The sequence below is a fragment of the Necator americanus genome, chromosome IV (genome assembly GCF_031761385.1).
Source record: "Necator americanus strain Aroian chromosome IV, whole genome shotgun sequence".
Classification (NCBI taxonomy): Eukaryota; Metazoa; Nematoda; class Chromadorea; order Rhabditida; family Ancylostomatidae; genus Necator; species Necator americanus.
The window spans coordinates 33,094,021-33,116,890 of record NC_087374.1 but is presented as its reverse complement, the minus strand read 5'-3'; the positions used below and the strand labels follow the sequence as shown (position 1 = coordinate 33,116,890).

General features: G+C 36.8%; 2 protein-coding genes across 2 annotated transcripts in view; both read right to left on the bottom strand.

The window, feature by feature from the left end:
* RB195_003528 (uncharacterized protein) overlaps positions 1-12,068 on the bottom strand; it is a gene marked incomplete at both ends in the record, with an annotated part of 84,118 nt that extends 72,050 nt beyond the window's left edge. Inside the window, 2 exons of the mRNA XM_064201220.1 lie at positions 1,193-1,273; positions 11,971-12,068. Of these exons, the coding sequence (XP_064057101.1) occupies positions 1,193-1,273; positions 11,971-12,068 (179 nt within the window). The remainder of the gene's footprint in view (positions 1-1,192; positions 1,274-11,970) is intronic.
* Positions 12,069-12,540: 472 nt separating this feature from the next.
* On the bottom strand, positions 12,541-13,982 carry RB195_003527 (uncharacterized protein; the record flags this gene model as incomplete). Its single annotated transcript, XM_064201219.1, has 2 exons — positions 12,541-13,227; positions 13,785-13,982. 2 exons carry the CDS (start codon positions 13,980-13,982, stop codon positions 12,541-12,543), a joined length of 885 nt encoding a protein of 294 aa, XP_064057100.1.
* Between the last annotated feature and the right edge of the window lie 8,888 nt (positions 13,983-22,870).

Genomic DNA, 22,870 nt, shown 5'->3' with positions numbered 1-22,870 from the left:
GGAAGGAAAGAACTGAGCGCATAGAGAAGCGGATCGATGAAACCGTTCCATTTTGTTTTTACACGGTGTTTTTCCCGAAAGCCTGAGTCAGATCCAAGAGTAGAAAATAAATACAGTGATAAACAAACAAATTTCAAGAGGAATAGAAAAAATTAAGGATATTATTAAAGATTTCACATTTGCGTTAGTGAGATCACACATTGACTGTGAGGTATAATATTTAAAGAAGCTTCCAGCAACAATTACAGAAACGGTGATGTATCCACCAGCCGGCGATTATTGATCGATTTTCGCCACATGCTGGCGTCGATCAGTATTCGTTAAAGATACGATCGTGTAACGTCATCACTTCTGGGAACTTTATTGTCAGTTGTGACCTGATCCGTGGAAGAATTTATTGGATCCATAATAACATGTATATAGAGCCTTTTTCATTGAAGTAAATGAGATTAGTGCCGCTTATGCTGAGTGTTTCTTTGCGTGTACCTTAACGCTCTCACAATAACATGAGAGCGTGGATCATCTACCGAATGAGAATGACACATTCCATTTACCATTCTTTTCGTTATATAATACAATAACAATAAACTTAAAATTTTTACGGATCAATTTTCGAGTCGGCGCAGCCGGTGGCTCGAAGCCGCCACGGGTATACAAAACTCTTCATACCCTCGGGCTCGACAGATTGATACCAAACATGTTTTAATGAAAAGAAACAACTATTTGCTGCTGCACGAATTGCACTGAGTCAAAAATATACTCAAATAATAGAAACTTTAAAGGTATTCAGAATAATCTAGGATAGGATAGGAGCGATTATGAGGTGATAAAAGGGACCAAAACTCTGGTAAAAAGTTTTCTCTATTTCCACAAGAAGAATACGACGGAAGCTTGGATGGAAAATGCCTGATGCGTCGCTGAACCGAGACTGATGCAGAGTTTTTCTGATGAGGCAATATGCCATAGTGATTAAATAGAAATATTTTATAAAATTAGAAAGATATAAATCTTACAAGCAGTTACGAGCTTTCGAGAAACTAGGAATTATTGGGTGGTTACATTCCTTCGGATAACTATGCAGAAAAGCAGGTTGGTTTCATTGATATGTTAAAATAAGAAAAATATGTCTAACAATATTTACAGTATCGTGAAAAAAAAACAGAAAGACTGAGAGGAACGTTAAAAGACCGACCTCTTTGCGTATTTCTCGATATCATACAGACTATAGCTTCCTCGTTGCTGATTAATGGAGCTTTGACGTGTTCCGTCACTTCTAAATTTTCAAATTAAGTTCGGTATGAAAAATATAACGAAAAAAGAAGGATCGGGAACAGAGTGACCAAATTCTCTGGGAAATCAGTTGGGTTGACTCAGGGATAATCTGAGGTCTTATTATTTGAAGATATTCTGTTTACGTTCGCCTTTTCCTTTAAGACATCAGATTTCAATTTAATAGATAAACATAAGTGAAAATGTCCATATGAAATAAGTCATATTACTTTACTTCTGAAAAAAGGTTAAAAATTTGTGTCGGTTTTTTTTTGCGATATTCATGATCTGATCTAAAATCTAATAATTGAACGACAATAATTTTGAGGTACGCTGCAAATATGTGCACCATGTGAAGGCGCTACAGATTTGTTATAATATTTTCAATACGTTCCACTGTATGTTGCTGCCGTTGTTGCTATATGCTCTCTGTTTTGAGAGACAGAAGGAATATAGATAGAAGGAGGGGTACCGAAACTGGAATTATCAAAATTATAATAATTATTAATTATTATATTAATTATAGCTCTATGTATTCATTTATTCTCCATTTATTTTTCTTTGTTATTGATTCGTAATTTGTTTACATTGTTTTGGACCTTAACCTCAGCGTAAGTTTGTAAACTCGTTAGATGTTATCAATCAGGTGATCTGTATTCTCGGAGCATAACATAACATTATGTGAAGCTAGATCCGTCCGCTTGTCTTCGTTAACAGAGGCTGCAATTTTCCATTACAAGCAGCATATTATGCATCAGATAAATATACTATGTGGATATGTGGTATGGATTTCTTATCGAAAGATTCTATAGTAGTCGTAGATTACGAAAAACCACGTGATTCCGCTCGTTTCTTCGTGATCGCCGCTATAAACTTCATGGGAGTTGCTTTAATTCCTACGAGGCACGTTAGTACGCGCCTCTATGTGGACGTGCTGTTCCCCTCAGCGGTCGGTTCATTGGTTTAACTTGAATAGGCTGCTGAGGAGATCTTACTAATCCTTGAAGGCTCCGTCGTTGATGCAGACCGTGCATAAGGGTAGCGCCTCTGAAAAAAAGCTAGCCGTTGTAAAAAAAAAAGGCTGCTTCCTGGCCGTTTTTCACAACGACTACTAAAAGAGGAGTGGAACCACTTGACTTTCAAAAATCTGCCTACCAAAAAAACCAAAACCCCTATATTGAAGCTTTTTATGGGAAATCCACGAATACCACGTAAGATTTGTGGTGTGCTGGCTTCGACTCTTTTAACTTCTATCATTATTGCATAGTTCTTACATCTTCTTCTCTATTATTAACATTATATCTTCATTTCCTACTATGTTGTTAAAATGGAGTTCAATTACTCTAGTCTAAGGTCTGAAATCGACAAATTCCTAGTAGATAATCTTGAGCCCCTAATTTACATTTTCCGAAGTCGCGAAATAACATTAGCACACTAATGAAGAAGGTGCATCGTACAATTTGTTGTGATCCCAAAAGAAATTAAAGATCCTTTAAAACTAAAAAAGTGCATGTCGGTAGGCAGGAATATTTCATTCACTCAACATTAACTTTTTAGAGCAGGGTTCATTCTTTAAAAGTACCAAAGAATTCGGATGTGAAGTTTCATCTCATTTCGTAGATCACTTTTAAATAACTCATGTTGAAACGTGAATATTTAGTGGTATCTGATGAACTATGACGATCACAGAAGAAAAGGGATGGAGAGCGCATCTCCACTTCTCTTTTTTAGACAGAGAAACTATTTTGACTACTGGATAAAACTTCCAAGATACTTGAGTTTTCATGGTCTCATGAAGTGGCACGCGTTGATGGTTAATCCTCCTTCTAAACATAACGTTTAAACTCTATTATATGCTACAAATTTCACGAAGAGTTGAATTTGTCAAGGAAAATCCCTGTACTTAAAGTCCACGTGGGTAATGCAACGTTTTAAAAACAAAAATGAAAAGTGGAAAACTGACTGTTTACAGAAGTACCGGAAATGAAAAAGAAGGGACCTGTTTTTGTTGCTCTTATGTGAATCCAAAACGCCTCCAACGTTTTCGTTGTTTATTTCTTTTTCATGAGCCACTATAACACATTTCAAATCATAGTCATTTCTTTATTTGTCTGCATCAACTTGGTGTATTAGCTGTTACTGAAACATGACTTAGCTCTATCATTTCGACTCAGAACTAGCTGCCGACTTACCCTAGTTCGTGTTTCGCTCATACAGGAAGCTTCAAAAAGGTGAATACCTTTGCTGCTTTGTTAGTGACAAATTTCACGCGGCTGTTATTCCGTAAAAGCATCAAATGGGTGCTGATATGTTGTGTTTTAAACTCCTCTCTTCTTTTCCACCTTATTCTCTTAAGTTTGTAGTTATCTATCGACCCCCAGACTCTGCAAGGCGAGATAATGTGGCACATTGTTCGATACTATTTTTGATCACTGCTTTTTTTCTGCCTAAAATCCTAATTTTTGGCGACTTTATGCTAAACATGAGCAAACATAACAACTCAACCACTGAGCGCTTCAAAACCTCATTAGAGAATTGATCTAGTCTCAAACACTCTAAATGTCATTTTCGACCTCGCCCTTTCTTCCAGATGATATGACAATGATATTGGAATTCCCCTTTTCCCCACCAAAGAATCGCTCTATATCCCCTTGCCAGATTCAATCGTGTAAGCTATTCAGAGTTACGGAAACATCTCCTTTAGTGGACTGACTGAAAGCCTTCGACACAACCACCGGTCAGTTGCAGAAATGTATCGCCATTTTTGGCAAGTGATGTGCGACGGTTTGGCCAAATTTGTACCGTTAAAGTTTAACTAGAATTGTCCACCTACTTATTTTTTGCATATACGAAATGTATTTGACCAAAAGAACCGACTTTTCTCTCAAATTGATAACCCTTTAGACAACACTCTTTATTAAAAAAAAAAGTTGTGCTAATCTCAACCATCACAGGAAAAAAATGCCTTAATGTCATTGTCGACCTCGCCCTTTCTTCCATTTTCCAAATGTCAATGATATTGATATTGATACGATAATGTCAAGTCGTGACCGGCGTTTGTTGAAAACATGTATGAAGAAGTTTCATACATTCTTGCCAGTGCCATTCTTAGGTTGCAAGTGCATACTTCGCTAGCGGATTAACATATTACGAGTCAACTGCACTCGGATGTGCAGATTTGAAATGTAATAACATGTTCTCGTAGCTTTTATTGCGATACCACTTTACTCTTATAATGCCACTTGAAGCATTTATTTGCGTGTTGAGGTCAGCTTTTTTTGGATGTGTGAGTCCAATGTATTGCGACTGCTGGTTGAGTATTCGGAAATAATCGTCCATTTCGGACTGTGTTGATGCTATGATGCAACAGTCATCGATGTATCTGCAATACATTGATGATGTACGCGACAGCATAGCTCCTTCAGTTCTGATCACAAGGACTGGTGCTAATCATTGGCCCACTGCTAACCCTCTCAATTGTAGGAAATAATTTCCTGAACTCCTAAATTGCAACTTTTCAAATCGTCTGGAAATTTTGTAATTGACTTTTTTTTGTAATTTTACAGTGAGCGATATTTTTCTTTCCAAATTAGTTTTTCAACACTTCCTTTATACGATTCCATCATTATTTGATTCCTATCCGCTTTCCTCATCATTTAGTTAGGACTGACGTCGGAAGGAGAGCTTTACAAGTAATTTCTTTGCCCTTTCCTAATAAGCATATAGGTGAAAAACTGCCTTTATTGTCTCGGTGTCATTGATTATGTAAAGTAAGTAGAGCGGAAAAACTTCCCGAAGATTCTCGGATTTCAACATATCACAATTACTTGAGTAAACTCATGAGGAATTCTGGAGAGCTTGCCGCTGCCACGGAAGACACTGGCAACACTTTTTGATTTGGTGTGAACTTATGCAGTGAACAAAATTTTCCAATTGTTTACTAGAATGAAGACCCCTGGATCTAGCTTTCCTCAAAAGTGAGCCTGAAGACAGCCATTTCGCGCGAAAATACTGACGTCATCTTCTTTAGAAAGGTTGGAGCTCAAAGCGATTAGTGTTATTACACATCTGCAGCGTGTCTGCAGCGTTCTTGTTTCTCAGACTAAGCTTCTAATGAGACCGTGGAACCGGGATAACCTCATTTGTTCAATGCAAAATGTCCATTATATTTAAAAAAAAAACTGAAGGGCTTACGATGCGGTATCAGCTCCTCATGTACGTCACCGGAAACATTTAAAAAAATAATCGATCAACACTAGGCAACAATTAGATATTTGAGAACTAACCATGAGCATTGTTATAATATAGTGACGTAGATAGTGGTCGTTGCGAAACCTGCAGCCATCGCTGCAGATTTTTTTCTATCGCGTGCGACTAGCGGGATAATGGATACCGTAAGCAGTGTAGTGATGAAGTACAAAGGATAAGGATAGGATATGCACGGCGTTGATCAATTCCTATGGAGATGCGCACACGCGTTCGACTTCAACTTTTTTCAGATTTCGTTTGAGGTCTACGAACGTGCAATTGGCCTATACAATTACTTGCCGATGTACCAAATGAGTGTTTTTATCCTCCAAGACAAGTCTGGTACCAATTTATCGACAATTGTTAGGGCAATACTAGAATATGGTAGGGTCCAAACGACATGAATCACGGTGCAGTAACGTAAGCGGCTGCGCTCGAATCGGGCGGGTTAGAGATAGCGAGTGGAATCGAGGTGGGACTATCGTGAACAATATGGAGAAACGATGCCAGCAAGGGTCCCCCAAGACTCTAACCGCAGCCGCTTTCGCATCCGCACCGTGCTTCATGTCATTTTCACCTTACCGCATAAACACAATTGTCAGGTTTTCGAACAAAAGAAAACTATAGTCGGGTCAAAACGACACGAATCACAGGTATACTTGGGGTGCATTTGCGTACGCGCTCGAAACGGCGCGGTGGAGGCTGTAGTTGGATCCGAGGTGGGACCTGCACCTGTAGCAAACTGCAGCGATGGGTGATGCCAGCCAAGGTTCCACCACGCTCCTACCGCTACGCTCCACCGCACCGCCTGGAGATAAGACGCGTACGCAATTGCGTATCGTATCGTAGTTTCATGTCGTTTTGACCCTACTATATTTCAAAACCATAGATTATTTGAAGGAATCTGGACAGGACAAAAGAAATTTGGCACTTAGTAAAAAGTAGTTGATATTGAGTCAGAAAATATGATGGGAAATACTGGACGTTTTACATCAATGTGAATAATTCCAAGAGCACAGTACAAATTCATTGGTTTTTTTTCCATTTCCTCCTTCCACTTCCTTTCCACAAACATTCTTTTTTGTCTCGAAATACAGCAGATTTCCTCCGCATGACTATTGCAAGGTGGCCAATGCGAATAGCAGAGCGAAAAGAAAGTCCTATTGAGAACTACGTGTTTTACATGCATTAATTAATAAACGTTCGTTGTAGATTTGACATTAATGACATTTTTTTCTGTCCTTGGCGTCATGTGATCCTCACTAAACGAAAAAAGGTTTAGAATTGTTAATTTAACATTAATTCTACTTAAGAAAGACAAATTCAAACATCCCAGTGCTATCGTCTCATCTATCATCAGCACTGCCATCACAATTTTTTTTCTGCTCCGCCATTACATTCATCCTCTCCTTTGTCATTAGCTTCTTTGGAGAAAAATGATTTCTCAAAAATATTCCGGTAATATTTTAGGAAATCTTTTAGGGTGATACAGAATAGAATCATTTGTTTATAAGAAGTTAAATCCTATAATAAGCATGCAGAAGAAATTTATCAAAGAATCATCTTCTATATTTTCTTGCTTATTTCTTTTCCTCTTTCCATACTGGCCCAAATAGTTCCAAGAGAGTGATATTAAAACATAAAGCTTTGAAGCTTTCTGTTTTTCTATACTCACACCGGCTGGAAATAAAGAAAAATGTAAACAAATAATGTAAACAGCAAAACTACAAAACAAGGTAGTTTCTAAGAATTCACGTGAACATCATGATACGGGTTTTCACAGCTCATCATTGGTTTGTAGGCCATTCTACTCGAAGAAAACTATTGGAAAAGGTTATTTGGCAATTATTTAAAAAATTTAATAATTCTTGGAAAACGTGACTGACGTTTTCCCTTTCGTCCTTAACGAATTCGGAAAAGAAATGGCAAAAATTCGAAAGACACTTCGATTGATTTAGTTGGTTTTAATTATTTTTTTCAATTCCCATTCAATTTCTCATTTAATTTCAATCTGCAATTTTGTTGCAAACAAAAAAAAGGACGCATCAAGAGATTAGGCGAAAATGATGTCAAAATTTACGTGGTATGCTTGAATGCGAAAAAAAGAAACTTCTAATTAAGTGAACTAGAAATAAAGTTCATCTTTCATCTAGGATATAATTTTGTGGTGAAAACTTAGCTATTCCATGCAATTTTGCATGTTTCCTACAAATTGCATATTTCCGAGATCTTTTCTATTATTCCATCATGAAATATAAAGTTATCGTTGACATCACGTGACTTACTGATTTTCTCATCATGTGAAGTTTTTGAGCAGGTGCCTAAATGAAAAATGAAAAAATTTTCTTTTGAAGATGAGGTACACCGGATCAATGTACAAGAAAACCTCCTCTAAGAAAACTTTTCTGAATAAATTCCAAGCGATACCAAAAAAAAGGGTACAAAACATTTGCGTTGATGTACACGCGTTGGTTTACAGCGTGAAAATTCTGTGCAACCCCAATTTTTTCCGCATTTCTTTCCCAGAAAATTTTTGTCCCGTTATCTAACTTAAAGAGTTATGAAAAGGCTATTTTTCTTGGGTACGGGACTACGCATAAAAATTACTCAGGAGTACTAGATAAAACAGCCAAAACTGACTTTTACAACTAAATGATACAAACAACTACCAAAGGACCCCTAGAGGGGATTACATTTTAAAAGTATATGTAGACAATGTTGGCTGGAGGAATTACAGTAATTACAGTCATCTCAGACCCAACTAATCTCTTCTTAACGGCATGCATCCGCACAAAAAAAGTTGAAAGTGCAGTTTTTTACACTGTAAAATGTACTATGAGCTAATTATTGCGTCGTAGAAATTTCTGTCACCACATATCTCATCATTTTTCTCGAAAATCCGTTTTTCAGCTACTTTGGGAAGTAACAGCTATAGGTTTGCAAAAATAGGTAGTATTTCAAATATTTTACGTCTTTCTTTTAAAATATGTTTCTATTCAAGAAATGTATGGGTTTTCAGCTCATTATGAACAAAGAGATGTTATACTTACAAATTTTAATGCCCTAGTTCCGACTGAGCGAAATTTTCTGTGATTACGGTGCGGAAAAAAATACGGTAAAAATTCTACAACGTTTTATATATGTAACCCAAAATATTTTCGCTGCATATAGACGCTGAATTTTTTTCTGGGAAAAATTAGAGCGTTAATTGGGATGTCAGACGCTGTAAAAGTCTTTGAAAGGTTGAAATTAATGTCGAAATTGAAGTTAACGCGTTGCGGTTTTGCATGTCAACACAAGCACGAGTTCTGTACCTGTGTTCAAAAAAAACTTTATTTTTCCATTTAAAATTAAATTAAATAGACTTTGCAGCACTTCGGAACGTTCTAAAATAATTCGAACTAACTTTCTTTTTCAACTTCGTTTGTTTCTTCGTTTCTGACTTTTTTGATTTATTTAAATCACAAAAAAAAAATAATCGCAAAACATTTGTTTTTAAAGAGTCTTATTAAAAAAAAGAGAAAAAGGGCACAATTTCGACACGATTTTATTCTACATTCTGTTTTTTTTTAATGTAATATCGCATTTTCTGCACCCGGTCTCCATTAATTTCTCATCTCCAGGTTCCATTCACATAATGCGCTTAATGTCCAGTTAACATTTCCCCCGTTAACAAAATTGATAACTGAAGAATCGTGCGAGAGCAGTAGCTGAAAGAACGTGCAAAAGCCAATCACTAGCGAATTTTATCAAAGTGCTTATTTTAGACCAGTCATAGCTCTTTTTTCCCTGTTTTTATACATATTCTACTGCTTCTGGATACTGTAGATGACTTTATCAGGAAGAACGTCGGACCCTACCATCCGTATCAGCTCACTTACTTTGCTCCGCTTCTTCAGTCCTATTTTGTGAACAGATTTTTGAAAACGGCGTTTGAATTGGAGTAATTTCTCTGTTATTCAGAAAAAAAGGTAGTCCTATGTGGGAAATGATCAGGTTGAGCTGCAAGTAACTTTCGCGCAGGTACATGGTATTTATTGTTATTGTTTACGTATACAAAGAATTACGTAAACAAGAGATTTTTATTATCGCTATACAGGCAAAACTTCGTCTGCATTTAGACAGCAGTTTATGTATTTTTGTGCCAGTTTCGCTTAATTTTTTTGTTCACATTGAAAATGGTGGATAAAAAAAATGCGTTTACGGCATGTGGCACTTTGGGAATTTAAACGAAGTAATGGTACTGCAGCAGCGGTTCAAATTTAAAAAAAAACCGTATACATGGTGGAGGAGTGATAACCGATCGGGCGGTTAGAAATTGGTTTATCAAATTCCTTTCTGAAGATATGACTTTGAAAAACGAACGAAGGCGGGAGATGCACTTCAGAATTCGATTAGGATATTTTGAAGTCTGCATTGGAACAAAATCCACGTAAAAAAACGAGAGAGGTACATATCAGAAAAGCTCAACCCGTCAATATCAATTTTTTTCTCAATTTTCTTAGAACTGTTGTAAAATAAATGTGTAAAAAAACTAAGTGGAAGTTATTTATGACTCAACCTAATAAATATAACCATTTACTGAACATCAAAAAATACTGAACTATGCAAGCGACTGATAAAAGGATATGCTTCGGAAGTTTCTAGCGCGATTGACAGCTCTAAAAATAAATAAGGTATTGATTCAAGCATAAACTGATAAGCAGTGCTAAAATCCAGAGAAGCTTTGTAATTAAAGATGAGCAATTATAGGGTATGCATGGAATCGTGATGGGACCATTGTGAGCTGTGGCGATGAGAGGCGCTAGCATGGGTCCCCACTTAATCTCGACCGCTACGCTCCACCGCATCGCTTCGAGCGCAGCCGCTTACGCAACTGCACCGTGATTCATGTCGTTTTGTTCCTAGTACACGTACGCAGACTGAACCATCGCTTTTTGAATTTTAATTCTGTGCACCCATATTACTCATTAATTGTGAAAATAAATTATCATGGAACAATATGCTCCTAAAATATAAAGTGCTACTTAACCTCAGATAAAGCTACTATCAATCTGATCCTTATCCACGGAACGGAATCAACTCCTCCAGTCTTTGTCATGAAGAATAGAGCCATAGAAATAAAACGTAATAGGACGGCTTAGCTCCAGATTTTCTAGAGCACCTCCCGATTATAAATCACAAGTCTCTACATACATCGTATTGCATGTTGCCCGCTACCAATGATGTCAACAAATCCCTGAATGAATGATTATTACCGTAATCCGTGGCAGAATAATGATGCGTAGGTTGTTAAACGCAAAAAGGTCCCTTAAAAAACACAGTAACTATTCCATTATAATAAACAAGAGGAATCCGTGTGATAGATAGGTACCCGTGTGTGGAGAAACTTTTGATTTAAAGAAATCATAACAGGATTCTGACGAAATCAGAAGATCCGAAGCTGAAAAAGCTAGAGTTTCGGCTATTCGGCTCTACAATCCAGGATCGGCATCTTCCATGGCGTTTTTTTTTTCTACGATGATCAGGGAGAGATGAGCGGAATCACCCCGGTTCCCAAAAACTACAATCTCTACCTTTTCCCATGGATTTTCTCATCACGTCAGATTCCCTTTAAAATATGCTCCCTTTAAAATCGAAATCGTTCAACGCATATCTCAATTTTTAGGCTCAAAAAACTCTAGATTTGAAATTGTTCAACAATGTTCAGTAAAAGTCACATTGAATTATGTTTCTGAGGCTCTCAAAATCAAAAATTTCCAAGAAATCCATGCATACCACTTAATGAGTTTATTATAAACAGCACCACAACACAGCAGGTACATAGTTTAAGGTAGATAAGGTGTTAATGACCTGCTACTTGCATGAAACGAAAAAATACACTCCACGATTCCCTGGCATCAATTTGAGTTAAAAAAGGACATTTAGAAACTGATCAAACAAAAAATTCACTCATTTTTTAGTTGGGAATATTCTTCTTTCCTCTAAGAGATAGGTGAAGCGAAGCGGAGAAACTACATGCTTGGTGGTTCGAAACAGTTCTCGGTTATCCAAACCGACGTCACGCTTCCAGGGTCGATAAACCGCTACCAAGCTCTGACGGAGGTGAAAACGGAGGTGAAACGTTGGCTGATAATAAATATCAATACTGATCTTACAGCTCAAACAAATCAATAAAAAGCCACATTTAAGGAATATCCATAAACCTCAAACGATTCTTAATAGAAATCGATCGCGTTGGTGGTGTTGATCTATGCCAACAGTGCTCTATTCATCTATTCATACCTTTACTCCTTTACTCTCCTATTGCAATGTTTGAGGTTACTGTACACGACAGCATATAATATACGATAGAATCATGAGATTCACTGATTATTTCAGAGACAAAAAAAAGAAATAAAGCAAAAACTACCGTGAGAAAAATAAGAAGAAAACGAAAGAAAATCTCCTCACTCATAACTGGCGATCCTCTCCGACCATGTTATACTTCGAACCGGTGGCGGAATTGCCATCTCTTTAGGAGAATTTCGACGTCTAAACAACGAACACATGTGTATATGGTAGGGACGACGATGGCGACGAGGAGGAGGAGGACGACGACGACGGCAAGGAGATAGAGGCCTCGATAGGCGGCCGGAGCGACGAAGAAAAGGGGTGGGCACGGGGGGAAAAACACCGAACTGGGAATGACGAGACGAGAGTGAATGTGCGTCGAACGCTTTCCATAGATAAGATGAGAAGAAAATGATCCATACGGATGATTCATAAACTTTAAGAACGACTAAAGTACTATCATTAACTTCCGTGGGATTGATTTTTTAGTGGAAACGAGAAGTATTGAATCCACATGCACTTCTCCTTGTGAATTTCAGTGAAATTACGAGTAAAAACTACTTTTTCGTATAAATCCCAGTGAAGTACATTGGTATAATTCAGATGAACAAAAAGAAAGAGGAAATTAAAAAGAAGAGAGAAGCTTATTTCTGTTAAAAAAAAAAGAACTAGCAAACGCAAAAAAACTGTTTATTTGTGCATGAATGAAGTAATCGACAATAATAATAATAATAATAATAATAATAATAATAATAATAATAATAATAATAATAATAATAATAATAATAATAATAATAATAATAATAATAATAATAATAATAATAATAATAATAATAATAATAATAATAATAATAATAATAATAATAATAATAATAATAATAATAATAATAATAATAATAATAATAATAATAATAATAATAATAATAATAATAATAATAATAATAATAATAATAATAATAATAATAATAATAATAATAATAATAATAATAATAATAATAATAATAATAATAATAATAATAATAATAATAATAATAATAATAATAATAATAATAATAATAATAATAATAATAATAATAATAATAATAATAATAATAATAATAATAATAATAATAATAATAATAATAATAATAATAATAATAATAATAATAATAATAATAATAATAATAATAATAATAATAATAATAATAATAATAATAATAATAATAATAATAATAATAATAATAATAATAATAATAATAATAATAATAATAATAATAATAATAATAATAATAATAATAATAATAATAATAATAATAATAATAATAATAATAATAATAATAATAATAATAATAATAATAATAATAATAATAACAGTAACAATAATAATACGAGGATACCCTAACGAAAAATAGCATTAAAATATTGTCTCACAGCCCTTCTATCTCCCTCTATCCAGTAATTTTTATTCAACTTTGTAAATTCAGATGGATTCGTGAAAGCTCTTTGCAGGAAAGAGTTTCTGTAGCAGAAACGAGGGATCTACGCATCCCTGCGAGCTGGATTTAAACAGTTTGGCGGGAATCTGCGCATAAAATAAGCTCTTTGATTTCCTCCCCAATTTTGAGATTGTAATTTTTGCAGCTGTGCCATTTTATTTTTTTTCAGTTAACATTCTTGGCTCTCGTTCTGGTTTCTTAGTTTTTATTCTTAAATTACACAGTGATGAAATAAAATATATACGAGTTGGTCGCAAAGTTGGTAGAAGCTGTCTCCTTCAAAAAAACACCCATTAGCGAACATATGTGTAGTAGAACGTCAACCACCTCTTCCTCGATCAATGCCTGTCTGATCATATTTATTTATTTATTTATTTATTTATTTGTTTATTTATCCATCTATTTATTTATTTGAAAACCCCCGTGGTGGATTGACACAAATGAAACGGGCAGCAAAACCTGCTCCGCTTGCATAATCATGGGCCCGTTGCTACTTGCCGTCATTCTATTACCCGTAATAAGTTGCATCGTTGTGGAGACGGGATCACACAAGAATGCTCCACACCTCTTTTTAGGGCCTGTAAAAAATGTGTCCTTGAGAGGATAAACGACGACGACAACGAAACCATTGGCGATTTGATCTTCTAGTCGTGCCATCCAGTAACATTTGGTTGGTTTGCTGACGCAAATTCGGTGCAACAGCGCTTCGCTGGAGGAGCTAGCCGTTTGTTGCAGAAAATTTCCAGTGCTAAAACGAGTGCAGACATATTTCCGCCACGTGATGGGTTTTTCCGAGGGAAAATTTTCTATTGGGTAGCAGCCTATCCAACCAAGGCGCATTTTTCAGTCAGTGCCCGCGTATCCAACTGGAAGAATTTTATTGGATATGAGCTCAGGACTTCTATGCGGAAATGGACGTGATCAGGAGCGTACTTGTGAGCTCCTACCTCCGTTTACTGGGTGAAGGATCGCAATATCGTTAAATTTGAGATATACTCGTGTCAAAACGCGGACATGAAGCACGGACAATTGCGTAAGCAGCTGCGCTCGAAGCGGTACGCTGGCGACGGCGGTTGGGATTGGGAGGTGGGACCTTGGCGAAGTGCAGAGATGGTTGGCGGTAGCGAGGATCCTTACACGATCCCAACCGCTACGTTCCACCGTGCCGCTTCGAGCGCAGCCGCTTACGGAATTATCCGAGCTTCATGTCGTTTTGAACCAACGTTATGCTTCCTGTAACTGGACAATTAAAAGAACAAATGAAAATGAAAACAGATGAAAACATTCCTTCCTATATTCGTTCACTTTTGGGGTTTGTGATTTCTGTTCAGTGTTGAATGGATAGAAATTGAAGCTCATTTTCAGAAAAGAAAGTAAAAAGATAATAGAGAATCCTCTCACTTCTGCTTTCCTATTTCTTTTTCCTCTTTCATTTCGTAAAACTGTCGTCCTTTTAGACTGACCAACTATTCGTGTTTTTGATTTTTATTTGCGCTCTCCTTACCCAGGGTCAGGTGTGTGATTTTGGGATTGGGATTTTCCCATTGGGGGTGGGAAAGGGAGGGGATCGCAAAGGAAAGGGGCCGTAAAGAAGAGTGGGATAGGCAGTACTGAATGGAGGATAGCATGATAACCAGGACAAAACATTTCGTAGTATTAAATAATTATATAGTACATCATAAGATATTACACTGAATAATACCGAATAATTACATACTTTACAAAATATTTTATTTTGTTTCAGGCGCAGAAGAGCAAGATGGAAGCATCAACATTTTGCTTTGAAGATGTACAACGTGTTTGACAATGCTACAGCGGGACCGTACGGGTTCAACTCCTCTCGGAGCGAAATTTGAAAAAAGAAGGTGGAACTGAAAAATGAAGGATCTGTCGATAGCCAAATTTAAGCAACAGCCAAGATTGTTAACAAGCTTCATTACGACTAACGTTTCGCCGTTGTCGCCTTCATCAGAGTCTGGAAAGGAAGAACATTTGCAATATATCCTCTCGAGTGCCTCATCCACAACAACTCATCATCCCCTAGGATATAACACCCCGACACAAAAACCAAAAGAGCCTAAATCTTTCTGCGCACGTCAGCAGCCGCGTTGCCGTGATGTATATAATGAAGGTCTTAATTTTACACTGTGTTTAGCAGCTTAAAAGTGGATTCATTGGAATTTAATTATAAAAAAAGCTCAGATTATGTGCACACTTCTAGGTCTGGAAGATCGCAAATATCTTCCTGATATAAGGATCCAGAGAAATACTTTGAATGGCTTTTAACAGGGGAAGGTTTACACTAAAAACAATCAATCAGAAAATTACCACTTTACCATCTTTTTCCCTCATCTGAATTTCAAAAAACCTGGAGGTTCCAAAAAGCAGCGGTACGAGATTTTTTGTAGGGCAAACCTTCTTCTCAGAGAAACTACCTGAAGTATTTCTCTCAGTCTTTTAGTATTTCTCTTCTTATCACGAAGTTATTTGCCATCTTCCAGACTCAACAGGAAAGCGGCCAGAATCTGAGCTTTTTGGCAATTAAATTCCATTAAATCCACTTCTAAACGGCTGAAAACTACGTATAATTGAATTCTTCATCTTTTAGAAATTGCCTCAAGTTTCAAACTCTTTTGCAAAAATTTGACTCAGTGCGGTTTCGAACGTGAGTTGTCCCACTATAACGTTATCGAATCGAAATCGACAATCGACAAAAAACGGGAGCATAAGTGATACGGGTGATTAGAAGGTATCTCCGTCTTTTTCTTTCATTTCATTTGCTAACATCCAGCAAATCTATTCGATTAAATTTGCAGGAAATTCTGGAAAAAATATTTCCTGGAACTCCGCTTCAACGTCTCAGCGGTTTTGTTATGAAGTCTGGCTAATGCATACAAAATGAGCTGAGGCGTTAGTTCACCTCGCAAAAGTGCAACGAGCGTACAACGCATTAAGGATATGAAATTGAATTTAAATATGAAATTGAAAGGAAAGAATATGAAATGAATTACAATCGTGGAAGATTCGGAAAATCCTCGCTTCTTGTTCACCTTCCGAGAACCGTGGTAATCTAAACAATTCCGATAGCATCACAGTATCAAGAACATCTTTGGATATATAATTTAAAGATCTTCTGAGTTTTTTTTTCTTTGTTTTTTTTTTTCGAAGTAACCAAAAGATGACAGAAAAAAGGGGAAAATTACACTTGAGGATAAGAGAACGATAATCTGTACCCATTGTCCTCCAGAGTCCAGAATACAGAACCAATTTGGGAAGCGTCTTATGGCAAGCCCATTGCGTTCACCTGGGTAAATATTAGCAGTAGTAGCAATCTCCTGGTCCCGTTTCTTCAAATCTCGGGCTGTGAACGGAAGTTATGTTTTCTTATTGTGCCATCGAGGTTTCGGTGAAACTTTATCAGTGACCTGACGTTTCGAAAACCTCGGCTTTCTCAAAGTCCAGTCTCACCAACTAGTGAGGTCACCAACTTCGTCTGACGTTTTGACAGGCCCCTGGGGACAATCTAATAAGAACTTGGTGCTTCACCAGCCCATCAGTCAGTAAGACTGCGCTTTGATAAAGACGAGGTTGTTGAAACGTCCAGCCACTAATACAATCTCAAAAGCCCTCCTTGGCACAACTAGAAATATTCATATATATGGCACATATATTTACATACCAGTCTGAATGTCCGGCTAAAGCTGGACTTCAGACTTTCGGTGGTGTTCGCTTCGCTCGCCTTCACTGATCAATAGAAATTAATAGTACTGGCATTTCCTGTTAAATTTCAATTATGTTTTCCTAACAACGTTTTCTTCCTCTTTTTTTCAGTAAATTTAGGCGAAAGATTTCATAGTTTTCTTTCCGTACGTGTCAGTTCTACTTCTCGAGTACATTCAAACTTCAGCTTTAAACAACCTATATGATATAGATATAATTCGAAAGCATTAAATATAGGTAAGGTATAGCCAGGGATACTGAAAGTACAGGATTCTTGTTGTTTTCCATTTGTTTTCCCCCAACAGTTATCAGAATGATATTTAAACATAAAATGACGTGAATGAAATCATCTTATAGATAAAAATGCAAGGAACTAGATGCGCGCAGTAGATTTAGAGGTGAAACGCGACACAGGCGGTGGCTACGACTGTGAAACGGTTGCTACGTCTGAACCACTTTTTCCGACATGCACACAAATTAATTTCGCACTAGTTCGCAGCCGTGGGACCCGTCGCACCTTGTTTTATGGCTCTGTCGTGTCGGCGCGCCAATTCCACTCACTGCTTTCTGGAATTTCGTTACGCACACACACATACACACATGTGACAGAATAAGCTCGTTATTATATAGCATGATTGCCCGTACTTTTTGTCTTTTAGGAAGCAGAGGTAGATAGATCAATACTAGTGTATGATTTTTGATTGACTCGTCTGAGATTCACAGAAATATGCTTCTTATTTCATAGCTTAAAGGCATCACCCCACAAATTTTAGGTGGTACGGATTTCAGGTGGAGTGTTCGTATTCGTAATGAGAGACTACGGAGAGGGGGGCGATTCCGTCCATTTCTTCCTAATTGCCGTAAAAAACGGCCAGGAAGATACGACTTCAGGCGTTTTGGCGCACTATTTTGTACAGGGAGTTCGACTGGAGAGCGCCAGCCTTGTGCGGCCCCGCATCTTCCGGGCAGTTTTTTACGGCAGTTAGGAAGAAATGGACGGAATCATTCCCCTCTCCATAGTCTCCCATCCCGTATACGAATACTTCACCTGAAATCTGCACCACCTCAGATTCGTGGGGTGATGCCTTTAAGTTCGTCCTAACCTTTGACGATGGCGGTGAACAGATGCGCAGAAAAATTCCTGCTGCAAATCAAGAAATAGAAATGTACAAGTTTTTTTTTCTATTCTTCTCAATTTTCAATCTAGTTTTTAATCTTTACCATATCTTCCCGCTATTACCAGTAACATGATAGAGATTATATTCTTGCGAAAAAAAGCTTGCTGGTAAGGTAACATATATTAGGAGTACAAAGGCAAAATATCGATTTTCTATGTACGTAAGAATGAGCTTTTATGCTATTCAATTACTTTCCCCTGCAATGCTTTGCTTCTTTTTCTTCTAAAAAAACAGTACAATTCTTGCGGAAAATATCAATTCAAATGTAAGACTTATTTGTTGGCTTAGCGCAATCAAATTATTAAGCCCTAATAACCTTATTGTATGAGGGAGCGTGTTGACATCGTAACAAACAAAAACTGCCTATCTTTCCAAGAAAACATAAAAGTGGAAGTTTATAAAGGGAAAGTAGGGGCTACGTCGAATATGTTTACTATTTGATCGATTTTATGATCGCCAACAAAACCTATGACGTACACAATAATCCTTCACATTTGGCATTTATTCAACCATGCGTACGCGACGCGTCACATACGCGTCTTCGTCATCTATTCGGCAAACTCCCCCTCTCCCTCCGCTGAAATGTACAAGTGTAGAATAGTTGGTAAGGGGTGCCGCTGCGGTCGAACTGCACAACTGTCGGTCGATGGTTCGAAATCGTCGTGGACGCAACCAAGCCATTCGTCCTTGAATAGCTTGGTAACAGGCTCGAGCGGCAGGATAAATGCACCGACTTGATACAGCGACTAGCCCCGCAAGTAATTCTATAGGCTAGTTACACAACTCGTAAACCTCAAAACGATTCTGAATTGAAATGAACATGGTGGCGCATCCCAAGCGGATTGATTGACGTTGGACACTTCATCTTTTTCTATTTATCTACAGGGTAAGACATAATGTCTGCGTTAAAGCGCTATAAATATTATATTTCAACAATCTACGAAAAAAGGGAAAATCTAAAAATCTAGGAAAAAACTGAGTACTTTTCTGAAAACCACGTGAAATCCCTTTTCATATACCAACTTTTTGAAATTGTGTCTGAAAAATGGCGGCCCTTTGTCAATACTAAGAACGGAAGTCTGGAAGTTTTTCTGGAAGTTCCTCATCACTTTTCCGATTAGCTCAGGAGATTACGGCGTTAATATCCCGCCAAATCTTGTCCTTCAAATCCTCAAGCGGATTGAGGGCAATGTTTGAAAATAACAAGATAAGCTTAAGGGGATATTTTTCTTAACAATTTTAAAACTACTGAAAATAGCATAAAATAGCCGACTTAATGAGGCCGAACCCTCTTTTGTATAAGAAAAGCACACCAAGCTACGGTTACATATGTACATAGGAGATAATTTTACCTCATCCTGGAGAATTCAGCTGTCATCAAACAGAGAAGCGAAGGTAGAGAAACACATTTAGGGACCGGTACTGCTTCCCTGTCACGACAACCCTATATTTCATATTTTATTATTATTATTATTATTATTATTATGTTGTTTTATATTATTTCCTCTTATTATTATATTATTTTTTTTTATTCTGTGAATCCTTTTAGCGATACTAGAACAACATTAACCAGTACTACATAGGTTTATTCGCAGGAAATTGGAGAACGTTCTAACAACGTTCCCAGATTTCTCCTTTTTCGATTATTTTCAGGATGTTTTCCGAATGAAAATGCAGCCAGCTGTACACGTTGGATTTTCTCATTTCATTACACAATGGAGCAGTTCAGGTGTGGTGAAAACTTATCAATAAATAATAATCAAAAATGGATCAAAAGGCAATCTCTCGTTAAGAAGAATCAGAATTCGCATAAAAAAGGAGAATTATCGTAACTGTATCATGATACTGTATTCATAGACAGAAAATGCATCGAAAAAGAAATTTTAAAGAATAATCGATGCCGAAGGGTCAATTTGAACCTGTGGATGGCTTCTTCTTTTCCAAGAGCATTGATGTCTTACCTTGAGACTCAATCCAGGCATCATTTTTAGTGAATTTAATCCTATTCATCCGATTTTCCTTTCCGGAGATTAAGATTCACCGCTTTCTGCTAAGCGGAGCTAATTTATCTAGTCTTTTCTAAAAATTTTCATCTTATTAAACTCAAAATACTTCAAACACGGTACATAATCACATTCAATGATTCGCGATCTATTGATCCCGTCGAATGACATCGATGGTGTTTCAGTCAATGGACCACCACCTTGAAATGATCACTTTCTAAAATACCACTGTTTTTTTCATATTTTGTTTGAATATCTTATTTTCTCTTAATTTTCGCTTCTCACTAAAACGTTTCAATTTTCGCTATTTCGCTATTTTTCTTTTTCTTTCGCTTTTATCTCCGAGTCTAATTTGATATACTCCGAGGTAATCTATGAATTCAAGATTATGCAAAAAATAGCATGTGTTGTCCTTCTCTTTATTATTACTGTATCAACCGTAATCCTAGAAAAAAAAATAGTGAAAACCCTTGTTGGGACAAGCAATCCCTTTTGAATAGTGAACAAATACGATTTGTCACCAGTACACCTCTTTAATCCACTTGCTACAATCAATGAACTGGAAGTATGATGGACTTTCAAATCTGATTCTAGGACGGTAGGCTACATTTTGAAGAAGATTCTGGTTTGTTCAAAGGCCCCATGAATCTGAGGTGGTACGGATTTCAGGTGGAGTATTCGTATACGGGACCGTAGATTATGGAGAGGTGGGTAATTCCGTCCATTCCTTCCTAATTGCCGTAAAGAACGGCCCGGAAGATGTGGCCCGTGCACAAGACTGGCGCGCTCCAATCGAACTCGTTGTAGGAAGTAGCGCGCCAAAACGCTCGAAGCCGCATCTTCCGGGCCGTTTTTTACGGCAATTAGGAGGAAATGGACGGAATCACCCTTCTTTCCATAATCTACGATCCCGTATACGTTGTACTCCACCTGAAATCCGTAGCATCTCAGATTCGTGGGGTGATGCCTTCAAGTCTTTATTCGGCAAATATTTATTGAGCTCGCTGCTATTTTCGCAAACTTTTGAAGTCCTTCGCTATCATACTTCCCAATTGTCCATAATCCTTTGCTAGAAATAAATAATTTTGCAAAATTTTCAGCACATGTTCTTAGTGTGCATTTGAACAAGAAATTATGCGTTATTAATTCCTGGTATTTTCCTTTTTTTTAACCGAAAAGATCCAGATCAATAAGAAGCATGAGGTAAGAAAACGGGACATAAAGAGAAGAAGAAACGACTAGAAACGCTTCTTTTTAACTTAAAACGAAACATTTTCCCGCTTTTCAAGTTTTTTTTTCGTGCTTAGAAATCCTGAAAGAAAAGTGTAAGAAATAGCTATATTCATGTGCATAAAAGTATGAAAGGAAAAAAAAATCATATTTTTCTTGCAACTACAGAAGTACATCCAGAAAAAGCTGAATATCATCGAGTTAAAAAATATATCCTTAACAGCGGAGTTAAATGGTTATCCGCCAAAAAAGTAATCATAGAAGTAATTCTTTACCGTAATTCTTTCTTCCTTTTTGTTCTCGGAATCAAATCCTTGCAAAGAGAATTAGCAAGGTTGAATGAAACAAATGAACGAGGCTACTACTGTTATACTGATTCTGCTTCTCGACAAAGTTCTTCTATTCTCAATTTCGTTAGAGTTGATTAGATTTACCGCAATTCGCAATCAAATTCAATCAATTTACTACAATCCAATCGAAAAAATGAACTTTAGGCTCACATCTAACTTTGCACAGCTATGAAATGATCCATAAGTAACACATTTCGGGGTTTAAAATTCAATTTTGCAGCTTTACAGATCTAATCATGGCGAATCCGCGTTGCACTTATGAGTTCAGCGTTCTTCTAGAAAGACGACTCAGCGGGTTTTTCCAGGAGTTAGAATGCTGAAAATTTCAATTCTGAACGAATTTAAAAAACACACAATGTACATTGTGCCGAATTTCACATCTAGAGCAACAGGCAAAACGCCGGCGATATTATTTTTTTAAGAATTAAGTAGTCGCGGTAGCAAAATCAAAAATAAAATGGCCGTTGACTGAAACAGAAGCCGAACGAAAGACGTAGTGAAAATATTTCACCTCTTCATATATTTTTTATTTAGTGAAATGGAAGCACAAAGAGATCTTTCAATTCCCTCAAGCGGATAGAGAAGAAAATTATATCATTTCTGAACTCGGAGTTTTTCAGGAATTTCCAAAGTACTTCATTTTCAGACTCTTTGTTAGGTGACTATAAGTGATTAACTGAAGAAGAGAAAACTTTGTCTCTTAGCAGCGCAATAAAAAACACTTTATTCTCTCAGAAAAACTATTTTAATCATTATTTACACTTTATTTACACTTCTTTTTTTTACGCTACGGCGAGCGAGAAACGGGATGTTCCGGAGCGTTTCGAGGTAATAACAAAAGTACGGATAACCAATACAATCTCAACAAGTATTTACAAACAAAACAAACATAAGAAACATAGGTAAACATAAGAACAGCAGGTTAATGGGAACCTTTTTGTCTCCCCATTCCTTTTCTCCTGATTTATTCCTGATATCTATTTAAGTATGCATCGGTTTCTTCTTAGTCTTCTTGAGAAAAGCTATTAGGGAAAAACCTATTTTTTTCATAATAAACATAAAAC